Source organism: Dromaius novaehollandiae, chromosome 23 (assembly GCF_036370855.1).
Source record: "Dromaius novaehollandiae isolate bDroNov1 chromosome 23, bDroNov1.hap1, whole genome shotgun sequence".
Classification (NCBI taxonomy): Eukaryota; Metazoa; Chordata; class Aves; order Casuariiformes; family Dromaiidae; genus Dromaius; species Dromaius novaehollandiae.
In genome coordinates this window covers 6570657-6588984 of record NC_088120.1, presented here as the reverse complement: position 1 = coordinate 6588984, position 18328 = coordinate 6570657, and the positions used below count along the sequence as shown (strand labels likewise).

The following is an 18328-nucleotide window of genomic DNA, read 5'->3' as shown; positions in this document are numbered from 1 at the left end:
GCCACGCTCTCAAGTACGAGTTTCACTGCAAAGTTTTCACTGTCTGATGTGAGGAAGGGTTGCACTTTATGCACGTTTAACAGCGTGCACAAATTACCAGTTCAGCTATGGTATTTATCTAGACAGAGGCAAACCGTACTAACAAATAGCAGCACTTCGAGATACGATTATGTGAGTGCGGGTATTGCCTGTAGCAGTGCTCTGCAAGGCCTGTAACATGCTGTCATTAAAGCATTTAGGTCTCGACTTGCAAAGCTCTTCCTGTCTTGGTGTTTCTTCCAGGGACTGACTGTGCTGAGCTTAAGCTGCGGGTCGACCACACAACCACAGTGTGTGGGGCTGTTGAGTAAATTAACGCAGCTGTTATGAGAAATTTGAAAATTGGGTCTTGAGTGATAAAATGCTAATTCATTAACCTATCGCACACAGCTGACCTCTCTCCATGAATCTTTTCTTTTCCAGTCAGTGAGTAATGTAGCCTGCTAGCAAATGAATTTTGTGTTTTCCACGAGCTGTGGTGTCTTGCAAGTGTATTAGTCTGTCCCACTTTGTCTTCTTGTGCTTATATCTTAATTCCTGTAAAAGGAAAGAAATCATGTCTTACACCCTCTGCTCCGGCAAAGCTCGCTGTGTCAGGGCACAGCATTAAAATCAGTATTATGATCTGACAGCCGTGTTTTGAAGATACTGGATATTCGCAGCATTTTATAAAGCCCGACTAGCAGGAAGCTGTTGTGCCTGTGTGTATTTTTCCCAAACTTTTCTTTGTTTTTACAGGAGGCCCCTGGGATTTTACCTTCAACGTCAAGTTTTATCCACCAGATCCCGCCCAGCTGACCGAGGATATAACGAGGTGAATTACCTATTAATCTTGCTAACAGACAGTAAGCTTGCCGAGCAAAGCAGCCGGCGCTTTCGGGAAACCACCAGAACCGATGGCTGAATAGAATATTTGATTGAATAGAGATTGTTAATACTCGGGTGGTTTTCCATCCTTCAGCACAGAGATCAAATGCCTTCAAAAGCTTTGTTCTGAAGCCCGCTCTAGCGTTCATACTGTGGTTGACTGGGCTCTTCTGGTTTGTTAAGAGGTGCTTGTTCCAGCTGTACCCGTGTTTTTTTTCTTCTTTTTTCCGTGCAGAAGAATAACTCCGTAACACACTCTGTGTGTTGGTTGCTTTTTGGGAGCTCCAAGGGAGCTATTTGTCTAAATATAGCAACTCTTCGGAGGGGTTTTCTTTGCAGGGGATGTGTGGAGGTTGCTCCCTCTTTTCACTGAAGCCTACGTGCGCAAAGCGGTGTCACTTCTAATCCTGGCCTGTGTGTATTGGTGTAGGAAAGTGCACTTTTATTTTAAAAAAGGGCTCCTCTGATCATAAGTGTGCTCCCTTTCCAGAGCGGAGGTGACCTTAAGTCCTCCTGTCCTTCACACTAATGTGTGAATATTACCCCAGAAGTGAAAACACAAGTTCAAGTTCAACACCAGCATCATGTTGCTTGCACCAGTGATGTAAAGAACAGATTTTGTTTGACCCTAGAAACACGTTTCATAAGGTCACCCGTCTTCTGATAAACAGTGTTTTTCTCTTTTTCCTGAAGGTATTACTTGTGTCTTCAGCTTAGACAAGACATCATTACGGGGCGGCTGCCTTGTTCCTTTGCGACTTTGGCTCTGCTGGGGTCTTACACAGTCCAGTCCGAGCTGGGAGACTATGATCCAGAACTACACAGCGCAGATTATATCACTGAATTTAAATTGGCCCCAAACCAGACTAAAGAGCTTGAGGAGAAGGTTATGGAGCTTCATAAAACGTACAGGTAAAGTGAAAGAAGCAACTGGAATAATGGGGTTTTTAGTATTTTCCCAATCTGTTCTGTGCTTTTGATTTCTTGCTGCACCATTATTTATATTGGCACCAGGAGCATTAACAGTAAGATGTGAATTTTCAGCTACGAAAGGAAATCAGCTATTTTAAAAAGCTCTAATATTTGGAAGGTATAACAAAATCCTTCTAGAACCTGGAAGTCTTTTTTCCTGCTAGAAGAAGAAACTATTTCTGGAAAGCAGATGTGAACTATTGCAATAATCTTTTAACAAATGCCCTAGGTAGGTGCTGTTTCTCAACAATCCAGCCACGAAAGTGGGTTTTATTTCGTAGGAAAATGCAAGGTTTGCTTGTTTTAATCTTGTCCTTTGTCTTTTTTTATATTTGCTTTTGGATTTATGTAATTTCGGATTGTAATCTGGACAGAGCAGATCCGGGGGCTTTGTGTGGATACTGTAGCCTACAGCATGCTTGGGCTTTTCTGCAGCCACAGTTAATAAGTAACACTTTACAAGGTGGAAATATTCCAGATAATGTGCCAGGTATAATAAACCTGCTGCCGTGCTGCCCTCCTCCTGTTTCCAAGTGTAGCAATGAGCTGGGCAGATGTGTCTTGTTCTGTAGGGCTGAAGGACTCCTGTGAGCCCCTCTAAAGCAGATTGGAGGGTTGCAATAACAGAGTCCTTTCTCTCCTCTAATTTGGAGCGTATTTGTGTAGACGCTCTCGAGTGCTTTGATCACAAAAGCGGTGCCGAGCTGCGTGCACGCCAGCCCGGAGGGGTGCCGCGGAGAGCCTGCGCGGCCGGCACGCTCCCGGAGACGTGCTCAGGCTTTGAGGGAAAAAGCCCGTAAAACCACTCTGTGATCCCGAGGCCTTGGGAAGGTCTTGAACCAGCAGCCTCTTGACCTGTGAAAAGCTGCTGGCTGTGATACGCTAATAAAAAGAGCAGAGCAAAGCTGAGACCTTCTCGCAGGCGCGTGGAAGCTAATAACGTAAGTGCAGGAGGGAAGGGTGGACGTGTGCCCCTGGCTGTTACCAAAGCTGCAATTAACACTTCACTCAACTCCGCAAATCGATACGTTAAATTGATTCCCCTCCATTTGCATTGAGAGGGGAGGAAATGAGGGAAAATAAGTACCGGGCCGCTGACAAGCTTCATGACTTGAAGTCAGAGGCTGTTAGCCGTGCTAGAAGAGGGGGGCACGTTGCTGAATTATTCATGGGCCTTTTGGCTTTATTAGAGAGCTAATTTATGGTAAAGGACAGAGGTTTATTTAATGTGCTCGTGTGTGCAGGGAGGAGGGAGTAACATCCCCATTTCGTTTCTGGTCCGTATTCTGTGAGCATTAATTTGTCAGAGGGTTTTCAGCAGAAAATTTCTCTGCTAAACTGCTCGTTCTGCTGCTGCTTTATTTGCGCAGCACAAGGCACGTGCCGGAGATGGCGACCGCTCTTAACCTCTTGCGTAGGATCGTCCTTACAGTGTCATCTGCCCTGTATCACACCACTAAATAACCTTGCTTATATTTGCACCCAAAATGTACGCAAGTGATCGGGAAGAAAGACACCAAACCAGTGATTAAACAGAACATATAGAACCAAATCCTCTCCCAGCAGAGCTGTTAGATGCCTCTTGAACAAGAGAAACTTAACAACAAGGGCACTTGAATACCACTGATAATAGCCTCCATTATCGGGATGTTGCTGTTAACCAAAGTTGTTCGGTTGTGTTGCCGCTCCCGCAGACACGGCACCATCTGTTCCCAGAAAATGTCTCATTCATCTTGGCTGCCCCAGTAGGAGCCTCTGCTAAGTGATTTCAGCTGTCCTTGCGCTTCGCCTGGGGAACAATAGCCGCGTTTGGAAAGGTCTCAGGGCAGCGAGTGCATTGAGGAGGACGGTACCTGTCACCCTGTGCCTTCAGCTGAATTGGTCTTTCTTCCGTAGAATCGAGTTTTATACCCTCTACAGCACTTACTCGCCAGATAACTTGCTTTCTTGTCTGGTATCTCTACTGCTGCTCCTCAGAAAAGAAGGTGTTTCCATTTTATGAGGATATCTCAAGGCACAAATGTGTGCGTGAAAAGTAATTTAATAATTCATCTGGGCACAGATGTTAGTGTTCAAAGCAAAAGAAGATCGAACAAGTAAACAGTTTTGTGAGAAGTAAACAGTTTCATGAAGGCTGATGTGTCCCCCCTTAAAAGTAACAGCTACGGAGAACATCAAGCCCCTGTTCTCTTTCCCCAGATCCATGACTCCAGCCCAAGCAGACCTGGAATTTCTTGAGAATGCAAAAAAGCTCTCTATGTATGGAGTTGACCTTCACCAAGCCAAGGTGAGAATCAGCGTGTGTACCGGTCTTCTACATTTTGTAAGTTGATTGTTTTTTCTTTGTAGGAGCAAGCTTTCTTATTTCAGGAGGTCCCTGTTGAAAGACGCAGGCAGCAAGCTGGCTATAAGCCCTGAAGCAATGCTGTAAGCACTGTTGCGAGTGTAGCAAGAGAAGTGATTCTTCCTGATTTGCTTATTATTTATATATTATAGGAAGCTTTGCAAACCTACTGATGTAGACAGGTCCTTGCTCAGAAGCACTTAGATTAAGGTTGTGAGCCTGCAAAGTCAGCTACTCGCACAACTCAGGGAAATGCAGGATAGACTGTAGACAGCACTTTGAGCAGACAGCGTTGCAGAGCAGACCAGCAGAAGCAGGAGACTGTAAAGAGAGAAGTGAAGGAAAAGTAAGTCTGGCCTTGGCGACGTAAGGTGCTAAAAACTGTTTGAGGTCTGGGAGGTGGGGAGATAAATTCAAGAGAGCCTCAGGGAAAGACAGAAGGAGTAATTTGGAGGACAAACATTGACTGGGAACTTGTAACCCTGACGCTGGTCTGTGCTCAAATCTTCATTTGCTTTCTTAGGACTTGGAAGGAGTGGATATCACTCTGGGAGTCTGTTCCAGTGGCCTTCTTGTTTACAAAGATAAGCTGAGAATCAACCGCTTCCCTTGGCCCAAAGTCCTGAAGATTTCCTACAAACGCAGCAGCTTCTTTATTAAGATTCGGCCAGGGGAGGTACATTCTGACTTGTTGGTGCTCATGTCTTCCGTTTTCTTTAATTGCCTTCTGATTATCACCAACTTACACACTTCATTAAGTGGGGGAAAGGCGCAAGCTTTCTTCTGAATGGGTGTTTTACACCCTGTTGCATTTCTGATCTTGCCTTGGTAGTAAATTCAGTTCTTAAAGTAAAGCCCATCCACCTTGCTGAAGCTATAAAATAGATGGTGGCAATTTAAACAACGTGTCATTTAGCACCACCTCCTGGCACAGCGTGGTATTCCCGCGATCCGGCCGGAAAGCAGAGTTTAAAGTTAAGTTCATAGCTGAAACTGGGAGAAGGCTTCCCCCTTTTTGGGAAAACCTGTGCTTTTCCTGGCCCCTGCCCATCTGTGCAGTGAGTTCACCTGGACCAGACCAGCAGTTTGTGCCCCAGGCAGAAGCTTGGTGGGCTGGGGACTGGGCTCTTCTGCCACACTCATCTCTTGCTATTCCTAAATAACATGTGTTTTCCGCAGCAAGAACAATATGAAAGTACAATTGGGTTCAAGCTACCAAGCTATCGGGCAGCAAAGAAGCTGTGGAAAGTGTGTGTTGAGCATCACACATTTTTCAGGTGGGTTTTTAAACTCTGGTCTTGTCTCTTGATCCGTGTCGAATAACTAACGCTTTAGATTTGCTGCTGAACACAGACACCTCTTTCGTGTTCCTTAGGGCCTAACAAAAAGTGAAATGAAATGATTGCAGAGAAATTAAGCATCTATATTGCAATAAACTTCTAGGCAGCTTGCGTGTGAGGTCTTCTGTCTTCTGTAGATGTGGTGCTTGTTGCTAGTGCGTGTTGTCTCGTTAATCATCAGAGCCTGCAGAGACTTCTTTAATTTCTATTTTAATTTCTCCTTGTGTATCACCTCCCGCATCTGGAGGTACGGTTTTAACGTGTCGCTGTGGCTCCCAGGCTGACGTCCACGGAGGCGATCCCGAAGAGCAGGTTCCTGGCGCTGGGCTCCAAGTTCCGCTACAGCGGCCGGACGCAGGCGCAGACGAGGCAGGCGAGTGCCCTCATCGACAGACCGGCTCCCAAGTTCGAACGGACGGCGAGTAAGCGGGCCTCCAGGAGCCTCGACGGAGGTCAGTGCCGGGCGCTTCGTGGCTATCGGAGCGTTTCCGCGGCCTGATTCAGTGAGATGCTGTTCGAGAGCTGTCGCTGTGTCTAGCTTCTGCTTTGATTAGAGGCGAAAGCTTATTTAGTGCACTTTGAATTTTGACTACCCTGAAAACCTTTAAATGCTCCATTATTGTAAGTCAGTATTTGCTTTGCTTTAAAAAAAACAAAAAAACCCCGTAATTTCTTACTTAATTCAAGACCTAGATATAAAATGTAAATAGTAATACAACCAAGGGCTCCCTGGCAAAATATATTTATGGCTGTAAGTGGGGTATTGCAGGTCAATAGCAAAGTTTTAGTTATGAAGATATTTCCTTATTGAATCTCAACACAATTTTCTTCTCGCAAATCAGGAATTAATCCATTCTAGGATTTGTTTTTTTGTTTAAGGTAGCTTTTTAAATAATAATACTGTTTACCTTGAGGGGGAGGGTTTTTGCCACTAATGTTTGAAACTTTTCCGATGGCTGTTTAAGTGATGATAACGTTGGAGTTTGTGATGCATCGATTGGGTGGGCCAGGTTTTTTTTTAAAAGGGGCCGGATAGGAGCCAGCAGGGGAGGGGAGGTGTGAGGGGCAATGCATGGCTTTGATCCCCTTGGTCTGGATCTAGGGGTGCTGGTAAAATTAGGATCCGGGGCGCAGGGGAGCTTCCCTTTGCCCTCGGGGCACCCGATAGAGCAAGAACAGCATTGCCCTGTGCCCCGACGTCACGATAGGAGAGAGCAGGGCTGCCCGAGCCCCCGCGGCCAGCAGCAGCCAGGCTGCCCTTGCTCCTGGCATGGGTTTACAAGGCTCAGCGATACCCTGAGTCCGGGCTCGGAGCCGGGAGGGAAGCTTGGTTCGATCTCCATCCCGCAGCCGTGACGCGGAGAGCAAAGCAAAATACCCGCTTGCCTGCAGCGCCGGGCGCGCGAGGTCACCCAGGCTGGGTGCACGGGCCAGCGCTGTCCACTGCCCCGTGGCCGTGCCTTGTAGACCGTTACGACCCCAGGTGAGGAGCTTCGCCGTGGAGGAAGGCGAAGCCCCGCTGTAACCTTGTCCCTGAGTGTCAGAGCTTGCAAAGAGCAGCCTGGGAGCCTAACGCCTCTGTCCAAGTTGAAGTCTGCAGCCTTTTTCCGTCTGCTAGGCGGGCAGTTGTTAACATGTGCGCAATTTCCTCAGCTAAACGTGAGCCTCAAAAAGTTGAGCCTAGAGCCATAGAGGAAGAGAAGCAGGAGGAGGTGGTGGTTGAGGTTCCCGAATCAAAACCCGTGGATCAGTCCCGAGAGAAGCCAGGTATAGCTGTCGTGGCTACAAATCTCTGCAGTGCATTGCCTATCCTTTCCCCACTGAGACGCCTTTACATGCTTGTTCTTGACAACTCTGAAAAGTTTCACCAAATCTGGCGGCTTTCTTTCTTCGTTTCTTTGCGAGGAGAGTTTCGGGCTCGGAGGACAGACGGGCCGGGAGAGCCCTGGCTCTGGGAGCCTGGAGACTTACAAATTTCTGCATTGCACCTCGCTGGGCAGTAATTCTGCTGGGGAGGTTTGGGGGCGATTGGGATGTACTGACACTTCAGATCTGTCTCCTTATTAAATTTGGGTGTCTTTTTAAATGTGGGTTAGAAAATTTGCAAGTTCTTTTCCTATAATCTTGAAATGTCTTTTAAAGCTTCTGTAAGGCTTCATCTCAGGAATTGCTTGCATTTCTTTAAGCCTTTTGTGGGTTTTATTATAGTTTGAGAAATGCTTTCCAATGTGCTATGTGGAGCCTAGAAGTCTCTTAAGACAGGTACTATTTAGTAAATAATAAAGTCCTCTTAATAGAGGAGTGTAGGCACAAGGCTATATTTGAATGCTAGGAAGCATGTCACAGCAGTGGTACAGTTAAATACTTGCTTTCCCCATCGCTTAAGTACCGAACGCCTGTGGAGCATCAGGGCTGGAGAGGATTTGTATGCAAATACACCGGGTACCGCTCCACTTTCCTTCTTCCACCCTGGTATTTATGCAGAGCTCTTCTGGCACCGCTGTTTTTCTGGTCTGAAATCCAGATCACGCTTTCACGAAGGGGAGGGTAATGTGGCAAATCCCCCAAACCACTGTCTTGCCTTGAATTCTTGCTAGCCAGCACAGCCCGTTGCGGCCCTGAGAGTGAGAGCCCTAAAAACAGAAGACGGAGGACTAGCATTTAAGACGCTGGGATAATTTGCTGCATGCTCTTAATTTTTACATTCGAAGCCTGGTCACTCAAGTGCATCTAATTAAAGCTGTTAGTTGGTTTTTAGCGACGGGATCCTCTATTGGGGAGTGCTTTTCCTTGCTTTTATGCATCAGCGCCTGCACCTTTTTGACCCCCAACTTGCAGGCTGAGCCCTCCCGGCGCGGGAGCAGCGCGAGCGGGAAGCACTAGCCTGTTCCTGCCATCGCGGCTGGGTCCTGCCGAGGAAAGAGGCCTGCAAAGCTTAGGCGTTTTGTTTTTCCCCCTCTCCATAATACGCTGTTGGGGCTGGCAACACTAGAAAGACTGAAGTGCAATTGCAACTAATGATGTAGCTGGTTAAAAAAAGCCAATGCTGTTCCCGGACACTGCCCCGGAGGGGAGTCTCCGCTCGCTGTTCCCTCAGCTGTAGCGACTGTTGTGTGTCCGTGCAGCTCTCCAACCTCTCTATTAACGCATGCCAAACTTTTTCTAGCCAAACACGCTCCTGAAAATTTTGAAATGAAACCCATTGCAGAGGAGGAAGAGGAGGAGGAGGAGAAGGTAGAGGTGGTTAAGGTTCCCGTTGCCAAGCCAACGTTACTGGAACCGTTGCAGAAGCAGTCAGGTACAACCGCAGCCGCGCCTGACGCTGGTGTGGCTACCACGGCCGCCTGCGGTCCTTACGCCTGTTGCTGTGACCCCCGGGTTGAAGTGCTGTAGGGTAGCGGTTGTGTTTGCAGTGGGGTTAACGCCATTAAAATCCGCCCTGGCTTTGCGAGTGTGCTGCACCTCGCGGTCGCGATGCCGAGTGTTTCTTTAGCAGGAGCGAAACGAAGGAGCGAAGCATCACGGAGCGACTCGGCGCCGTGCCCCGCGTGGAAATTAATGGCAGTTGTGCTAATGCCCTTTTAACGCTCCCGCGCTACTGACCCTCTCTGCAAGGCTTATTGCCACGGACAGGAGGAACACGCAGTGCCTAAAAACCATGTCGTGCTCTCCGGGTTTTGTGGCCGAGTTTGCGGAGGTAACCTGCATCCTCCTTTTTTTTTCTCCGTTATGGAGCCTGCTTCTTCCCAAGCTGGTTATTTTTTTTCAGAGCCACTTCACTGCTTCAAACAAATCCCCCCCACCAGCCATGATTAAAAGCAGAGCTCGTTAGTCACTTCTCGCAAGGAAGCATCCCTTAGCCACAGCCCTTGCCGTGCTGCCCGGGCCCACCTCCTTGCTTCTCTTGACCTTTTGGTCCCGGTAGGTACAGTTTTCTGGGCCATCTCACATTTTAGAGCAATTCTTGCTACCACGTTTAAATCTCGTGCCATGTATCAAAATAGTTAAAGGTAGTTAGTCAAGAAGATACAATTAAAATAGTTCTGGAGGTAATTCACTGCTGAATGCTGGAGGAAAAGATTTGTGTCTTCTGTTATTTTTCCTGCATGTCTTGATGCTTTCAAGCACTGCGAAAGCAGCAGAAGTCCCTAAAGAGAGGCGGCCTCGCAGATTTACCTGTGGCAGTGTTTCCTTTTCCGTTTGGTTTTTGAGGTGGCCTTTTAATATATGCATGACTTTTTTAGCCAAACGTGCTCTTGGCAATGTTGGGTTGAGCCCACTAGAAGAAGAGGAGGCAGAGGAAGAAAAATTGATGGTGATGAGAGGAGTAGAAGCGGTCCTAAAGGAGCCAGGTACCGCTGCGATGGCTTTTCACACCCGCGTGGTTAACGTGTCCTCGTCCTCCTCAGCCTGACTGTGCCTGCTGTCTCGCAACCCCCGTGTGCAGCCTCTCCGGCAGTTGTCACCGCTTCCATGGCATAAATAACCCCGAGACACGGGACCAGTTGTCCCTCTGAGAGGACAACGAAGTGGCTGGCTCGCAGGGATGACCTGCCTCGTTGACGAATGGGAGATGCCATGGGAACAGTGGCAGTGGCGATGATTTGGGATTTTGGTGTGGATTTTCGGCAAGAGCTGGTGTCTAGGAATTTGTCTTAAAAGTTACAATTTTACTCTCACAAGAAATCATTCTCTTGCTTTTTCACCCCTCGCTCTTGTATGGTTTTGACCATACAGATACTTCATTCTGCACTGTTTTTATACACGTGGATGAGATGCAGTTAGCTTTGAGTGAAAGGTAAAGCAGGAATTCTGAGGTTTTACTTAAAATTCCGATCTTTTTTTTTTTTTTTTAAGTCAGGTTTTCTGGTGTCTCAAGCTGCACGGACACCAGTAAGCCAGTATTGGCTGGGACGAGTTACACACTGTGGCTCTTCCTATATAAACTATGGCTACATGAACATGAGATCATGTCAAAGAAATTATTTCAGGTGACTGGGAATATTTTTAGTGCAACGGCCACAAAAATCAACCTCTGGAGAACTCAGTGGCTTCTCGTGTCTATAGATAGGCACCGTGGATTAATTCAGGCTTGCTTTGACACACAACATGAGCTCGAACGCTTTCTGAAGTGTTTCAGACCGTCATCCTTCTCCTGAAAGCTGCTCTTTTCGGAGCGTGGTGTTCATTTCTGCGCTTCCCCTGATGCGGAGGTGATGGATATCTCCTCGCCGCGGTGGCTTGTGCCGCGGCAGGAGATACCCGTCTCAGAGAGACAGTGCGAGTCAGCTTTGAAACCCACCTGGAAGCTGCCGTAAAGCTTTACGGAGAAATGCTTGTCGATTTTTTTGGGTGGGAATTGGTGAAAAAATTGAGGAGATGAGGGGGGAACCAGCGTTGCTCTGCCACAAGCCATTTGTTTCTGGCTGAGGACATTCGCAAGAGCTACAACACAGCTCCCAGGGTCTGTGCTTTAATGTTTTCATGGTAATGGACTTCCATTTCCATTGAAAGACCCAGAAATCGATGGCACGACGTCAAAAATAGATGAGCCTTTCTGGTGTGGCTTCTCTGCAGAGTGCAAGCTTGCTTTTTATAAACCATGTTTGGTTTTTTATTTTACTTTATTTACTTAAACCATCAGGAAAACGATCTCCACTTTCCTGTACTAAACACACAAGCTGCTTTGCTCAACATCTTGGTTTCTTTTCCCTTTTTTTCTTTCTTTTTTTTTTCCTCCTCCTCCTCCCTTTCTCTGTAATTTGGGAAGACTTTGCCCGGAGCTTTCGATGTGTTTCGCGCTCTGAACCTCGCGTGTCTCTCCCGCAGCCGTGGCGGCGATAACGCCCGAGAGGAGCCCCCGGCCCACCTCGGCCCCCGCCATCGCCCCGAGCCACGGCCCCGACGCGGTGCCGGCCAAGCCCGACGCCAAGGAGGCTCCCGCCGCCCCCAGGGCCGAAAAGGAAGGGGCGAAAGCGGAAACGAAGCGCGAAGAGATCCCGCCGGAGAAAGCCAAGCCGGAGCCGGCCGAGGCGGCCAAGGTACGTCGGTGCGGAGGGGGCTTTCGGGAAGCGGCCGGGCCGGCAGCACCGGGAAGGAGCCCCGAGCAGCCGCCCGCCCTGCTGCCCGGCGAGGGCTCCTTCCCGATGCTGCCGGCCCGTGGGAGCGAGGGTCGATCCGGGTCCAAGGGAAATCCCACCCCTGACCCACAGCGCGCGAGGGAGGAAGAGGAGGAGGTCTGGCACTGCAGTAGCTCCCGTGCACCAACATAAAACCCATTAAAAAATGGGTGAGAAATGCACGGGCGAGCGTCTGAGCGCAGACACAGGTGCAGCGCTGCTCCGCAGCCCGCTGTCTACATGCGGGTGGCTTTTAATCAACACAATCCCTGTGGCATAGCCATTACTGAGCCTCCGCAAACCGGAGTGAAACTTCAGGTGTGAACACAACTGCTCAGACCTCAACGGGTTTATTCGTTTAACCAATCTTTTTTTTTTCAATCGAGCATTTGCACTTTTCCCCAAATGTCCAAAATCTCTGCTGGTATTCATGTATGTATATTGTTAAGCCAAAATAATGTGCAAAATTATTGTTCACCTTGCAGCACCCTTAATATTGTGAAAATCTTCCTGGCCCACCCCTTTCGAGGTTGCAGCAGGGTTGCCCACCTCCAGAAACAGTTTCTGGACGTTTAGTTGTTCCTGGTGTTGCTGGAGCCGCGGTTTTGAACTTCCCTAGCATCAAACTGAGAATAAGTAAATTTTATTCATCCCATTTCCTTTGTCACGCTTTTTTCCCCCCAAATGTTTCAAAGGTAGTTTTTTTTTTTTTTTAAGTGTAGTTTTGAGGGAAAATTGTGGATCTGACCTGGCCAAATTCACCCTGTTCCTCAAATAACTGTAACTGTGTCACTTCTTTTAACACCAACTGATGCTTTTGCCTTCATTATTTGGCAATTTGGCAGTTTCCCTAAGATATAAAATGCTTTGACAATCTGGGCTCTTTGGTTACGGATAGTAAAGGACTTAATTTGTGGTGTTAAGCTTGCTTTTGTAGATAGCTCCCTTCTCACTGATGACGAATTTAATTCACTGACAAAACAATTTAATATCAGGGCCTAACATACCATTTTCTGAGCTTCGAGAAGTTTGGGGTTAATTTGAACGTGTTGATGATTTCGCTGCGAGATCCAGCTGCAAACGAAACTGGAAAACATCGGCTGACAAACCTAAAGCGAGCGGGAAGCTTCCGAAGCGCTGCAGAGCTCCCGTTTGAAATGCTAATACCGCTCCGGGCTGAAGGAATTAGTTTAAACGTGCTGTCGAACTAACAGACCGTCAGCGAGAGCCGCGTTGTCCTTAACTCTTTGCAGAAGGCTGCATGTTGGGGTTTTTTTGCATGTTCACCCAGCATTTCAAAACCAACTCAATGCAGCTGTGTTTTGAAACTAAGTTGTCTCTTGGAAAAAAAATAGTCTACTAACAAGAAATGTTTTTACCACTTTATTTCTTGAATGTAGGTGAGGAAAACGCACACTGAGGTCACAGTACCCCCTACGAATGGTGACCAGCCCCAGGTTTGTGCTGCTAATTCAGTTAGGTTGCTCATATTTTTTTTTTAAAGGTTATACAGTGAGGTTCAACCTAATTAAATGAACCAACATTTTTTGTTGTTTTTTATCACTGCCAAACAGCAGCAGCCTGCAGAGAAAGAGGAAGAGCTGATAAGAATGAGGAAGGTTAGCCATTTTACACTTTCACCCAACAAATTTGCCATATCATTCATGCATACGTTACCTGTTTAAAAAGACAGTGCTCCAATTTCTTCATGTGCTTTGGGTTGGGTATTTATTTTTTTTAATCCACAGCTGTCAATTATTTGGTTGCAAAGGGAACAGCTTTTTGTCCCGTAGCCAGTCCGATTGCTAAAATGCTGCATGTTAAATGTTACAGAGAAGCATACTTGGTTTGATTTACAAAATCCAGCTTTGCTGCTCTATAACAAATTTAGTTAAAATCCAAAGAAAGAGGTGTATTGTGCATTCCGAGAAATGCAAAAAAAAAAAAAAAAAAAAAAAAAAAAAGCTTTTTTAAGATTGACTGATAAATAGGAGAGATGTCCTAAAAATACTCCACCGAGGACACTGTAGCAGGCATGCAAGGCTATCGGGGATATGAAGCTGTTACTTTGTGCGAGGCTTCCAGAGAAAAATGCTGAAATGCCTCTTTGCGGAGAGCAGTGTGAGGTTGAACCCGTGCAAAAAGCCGAGGAAATGCTGGGAAACTGTCTCTTTAAAGGCCTCATTGCATTTGCCCCTTTTCCATGCGCCAGAGCTTCCATGTCCCGGTGGTGACGCGGGGCAGGTGCTCTCGTGGCTCCACGGCCCGCCCCATATTGGCACGGTGCTGCGCTCCGAACGTTGCGTTGACTTTTTTTATTTGCCGATTTGTGAATCCCGCAAGAACAACGTTTTAATTTTTTGTGCTTCTCTTCTTTTTTTTTTTTTCCTTTTTTTTGTTCCCCCCTTTCTTTCATTTTCACAGAAAAGATCAAAGAGGCTAGATGGTGAAAACATTTATATCAGGCATAGCAATTTAATGTTGGAGGTTTGTATGAACTTGACGCTTTTTTCAGTTGCGTTTGCCTAGACCTTCTGCATTCTGCGCTGCACTTTTTCTTCCTCTCCTGCTGCTGCCTTTGTTTTTGCATGCTGTTGCATGACGGACCTGTTTTTCTCAAATACGCTTTTGCATGTTGACAGTAAACATGCCAATATGCAGGCATCCTTCCTTCTTCCTCTTTTGATTCTCATTCTCTCATACTGACCTAAAATATATGATTGGCAGAGCCGGGCGCTCGCCCCGTTCTGCTCTGAGACCCGCGAGCCGCCTGCTCAAGACGGCACGAACCGTGGCGGGGCTCGTTTACAACCTTCTCCTTGTTTGAGATACATGATTTTACCGACAAAGCAATATAAAAATATACAATATAAAACGTAAAATCGCCGCCGTAGCGGCCCCGGTCCCTCTCCGAGCGCTTGCTTGCCTTGCCGCATCTCCAAAAACGGGAGCTCCTCCCGCCGGCTTTGGGCGCCCCGGTTGTCCCCAAGTGCCATCTCAGGACAGAAGGTGCCAATCATATATTTCGACACCGTGTGACAAAGATGTTTGTGGCTTCTGATACTCTGTCCCCGTGTTTCCACCCGAAATTGCAGCGCCAGCAGCTCGTAGGGTTTCCCTGTTGGTCGCGCTTGAGAGTGACGTGTGCTAACTGCCGCCTTCTAACCGTGATTTTACAAGTTTTGCAGCTCTGGGTTTTTTGCCTGCTGCCGTTTAAGCTTCGGGACGCGAGCGACCGAGTCCGCGGCTCGACAGCGGGAGCCCGGCCGCCACCGCAGCGCTGGGAAGATCGTGCCCGCCGCTTTCTTTAGGCCAGCTCCAACGCCTCGGGCGTCTCCTCCGTCCCCGTGGCTTCTAAATGGCTTTTTCCTGTTAGCCCGAGGCCGGAGCGGGGTCTCCCGGCGTTTCCCCTCGGCCTCCGCTGCTGCTCCGAGCGGTTCTGTTGCAGGTGCTCCCAGGCTCACCCCCTTCGTCCCCTCTTCTCCGACGATCGCCGGCAGACCTGCGACCGCTTGCGGAGAAACCCTCTAGGAGCTGTTGCTTATTTTATCGAACGCCGTTTAGCGCTCTGTGCTCGGTGACCTGCGCTCCGTAGTCTTACCGAAAGGCAAAACCCGAGGAGAAGCTTAGCGGCTAGAGCTTTGCTCCTTAAGACGCTTTCGGGAGCGGTTCTGGCTCCGCGTATCTCCTTGTGGCTTTAGCTTCTCTGCAGACTTTCAGGATCGACCTTTGCTGGGCCGCGGCAGGTAGTCGAGGTGGCCTTTCTCTCTTCTCTAAAGCTGGAGCAGATGCGGGGCTCCTCGACCCGTGCGGGGCTCCCAGAGTCTACCGGGGCGTCCTCCGCGGACGACTTTGTGCTTTTCCTAACTAGCTGGCACTTGCCTTGTGCTTTTATCTGGGGCCGATGCCGAAACTGTCGTTTCCCCAGAACTGTGCCAAAAAGAGCAAAAGTTGTTCGCGAGGCGTCTCGGCCTCCAGCACTCCAAGCCGGAGGCAGCGTGTCTCGGGGAGCTGCCGGGGCTCGGATGTTGGGAGGGGGGGTTTCCTTTTGGGAAGGCATTTGCTTCAAGAAAACGCTTGCTCTCCCGTCTTATAAAATCAACAGGCTGCGTAACAACTAAAAGCGCAAAAAGAGTGAACTTTGCCAGTGATGCTTTTCCTGACTTGAATTTCCCCCTCTCTAGTGGGTGAGGCTTGCTGCTTTTTGGCACTGTCCAGAAAAGTTGTTGTTTGGCTTAAGCCTCTTTTATGCAAAAGCTTTGTTCTAAATACAAGTCTGTTTTGCTTGCAAGGAAAGGCTATTTTTAAACAATTTGGTCGAACAGAGCTGACTTGCCTTGAAGCCTGTGCATTTATGCTGTAAACTGGCACCACAGAGTAGAAATCCGGCTCTTAGGTGAACGTTTTCAGCGAGAGTTTCTTGATTGATCCGGCATAAAGTAAATCCTCAGCTCAATTTTAGAGGGCCGTCATCTCATCTTTGGTTCAGAAGTCTAAAACCTCCTATGGTAGCTCCTGGAGGGATGAGATGAGAGGAAAAAAGAGTAATTGGGGTATATAGTGGGACCAAAGATAATTTCTGACAAGATGACAGAGAATAGGAATAACGAGAATGAGTAAAATTGGGGAAAAGTTTCTTCAGCATTGACTACATTTATGGATCTCCCTTGAATATTCAGGCGTGCGGAGGGGAGGAAAAAGCAAAACCACCCAACTTAAACGCACGAAATCAAAGAACCTTAACAACGTAGCCTCGGAAGTAAAAAAGGAAATCCTCCGTACGGCAAAGCCTGGAGGTTGCAGCTCGGCTGTCATCTCTTTTGGTGTAGCTCGAGATGACCGATGGCACGTCCCATACCTGAAGGAGCCACCCCGCTGCGTGCCGGCCACAGTTTGGCCCGCTTAATACGAGACCGGGATAAAAGGAGAGAGAAGGTTCCCCTTGCGCGTTTACAGCGTGGGCACAATCGGTGGAAGTCGGCAAGCGCTCCGCTGAGCACGGCTTTGCTTTGCGGCAGCGCGCGGGCAGTTGTCGGTGCCCCTCTCTGCGCCTCTGCCTTCATTCTGCTTTTTTTTAATGCTAGGATCTAGATAAGACCCAAGAAGAAATAAAGAAGCATCACGCCAACATCAGCGAGCTGAAGAAGAACTTCATGGAGTCCGTCCCCGAGCCGCGGCCGAGCGAATGGGACAAGCGCTTGTCCGCCCACTCCCCCTTCCGCACCCTCAACGTCAACGGGCAGATTCCCACGGGAGCGGATGGAGTGAGTACCGCGCGGCGCGGGGGGCTCATCCGCTTCGTGCAGGAGCGCGCGGCGTTCGTGGGACGGCTCTGCTACTTGAGATTCAGCCTCGACGCCCCGTAGGTTTTGCTTGGAGGTATCTTTAGCGTGACTTCCGACAAGGACAGCGGTCTGTGAAAGTATTAATGCTTTAATGCTAGTTTCACAAAAATATGAGGCGGGGGGGATATAAAGTAGTTTTTCACCTGGTTTTGATGCTGCTTTTCCTGGCGTTGCTGTCATCTGGACTGCTAGAGTATGCTTCAGGTGGCTGTTTTGGGGACCAGCTTATTCCTGGTAGCAGGAAATGTGCTCCCCAAAATGTGAAAAAAATCCCTGAGCTGGTGGGAATTGTAACTTCAAAGGTAATATTGCAAGTAATCCAGTGGAGAAACACTTGGATGGTATCAATTTTAAAAATTTGCTCTACTCTAAAGTTATTTAAGCTGGAGAGAGTTCTGTGTGTCACTGAATTTACTCTGGCATTAGGGTCTGCTGGCACATACCCTTGTGGATACTGCGTGGAGCCTTCAAAAAGACTCCATGTGGCTAAATTAGGGTTGTCTGTGCTTGATGGAAATCTTTCTCTTTACAAAAGCCTTCACTGTCTCCCTGCTAATTCCCTAAAAAAGATAATTTTTCAAACCTGAGACAGAGCAGCAGAGATCTTTCTGCCAACTTGTTTCCTCTTTGGTATCTGACAGTTCTGTTTATATTAATACTGGCATTACCCAGCTCAGATTACCCAAGCTCATGAGTGAGACTGTAGTTAGGAGCCCCTGGTAGTCAGTCTCTTAAACAGTAAATGTAATTTTCCTTGAAGCGGAGAAATTAAATCCTGGCTACAGTGAAAACCGTGGCAAAATCTCTTCTGACTTAACCCTAGCTTCTCCCCTTCCTGCCAACAGCTCTGCAGATAAACTTGCATTTGATCTTCAAACCATTGCAAGGGTGGTACTTTCAAAACAGAAATAATCTTGCTGTGGATGGAGAGTTACCAGGATGGATACAAGAGGCTTTTAGTGCTCAAGTTTACGAAAGGTTCCCCAGGGCCCAGACACTGGCCGTGACACTTGTAGAGCTTGCTTCCCCGGTCTGAAAAACAAAACAAAGCCCTGAAGATGAACTAGTCAGGATTGATTGTCATCCTTGGAATTAACCCGTTTAACGCATGGATGGACTTCACCGTTTGGTTGCTGAGTCTTAGCGTAAATTTTGCAGGGATGTGCCCAGCAGGATACAGCAGGAGCGCTGGCGAGCGCTCCCGTTGTACCACGCGATTCACGGATGTGCAGGTGGAGTAGAGCAGCGGCTCTCAAACTCGGCAGCTGCAGCTCAAGAATTACTTTCTTGGTTGTTTTTGAA

The 18328-nt window shown here is 48.0% G+C and overlaps 1 protein-coding gene across 18 annotated transcripts in view; it reads left to right on the top strand.

Annotated features, from left to right (window-relative positions):
• The window catches only part of EPB41 (erythrocyte membrane protein band 4.1), an 88297-nt gene that overhangs the window by 49014 nt on the left and 20955 nt on the right, over positions 1-18328 (top strand). For 7 of the 18 annotated variants that reach the window (XM_064524965.1, XM_064524956.1, XM_064524955.1 and 4 more), the window contains exons 6-18: positions 778-853; positions 1600-1818; positions 4078-4165; positions 4746-4898; positions 5402-5499; positions 5842-6014; positions 7216-7329; positions 8729-8860; positions 11392-11603; positions 13082-13138; positions 13256-13300; positions 14106-14168; positions 16766-16945. In XM_064524965.1, coding sequence (XP_064381035.1) covers positions 778-853; positions 1600-1818; positions 4078-4165; positions 4746-4898; positions 5402-5499; positions 5842-6014; positions 7216-7329; positions 8729-8860; positions 11392-11603; positions 13082-13138; positions 13256-13300; positions 14106-14168; positions 16766-16945 — 1610 coding nt within the window. The remainder of the gene's footprint in view (positions 1-777; positions 854-1599; positions 1819-4077; positions 4166-4745; positions 4899-5401; positions 5500-5841; positions 6015-7215; positions 7330-8728; positions 8861-11391; positions 11604-13081; positions 13139-13255; positions 13301-14105; positions 14169-16765; positions 16946-18328) is intronic. The other 11 variants (XM_064524964.1, XM_064524958.1, XM_064524951.1 and 8 more) reach the window with 10 other exon arrangements.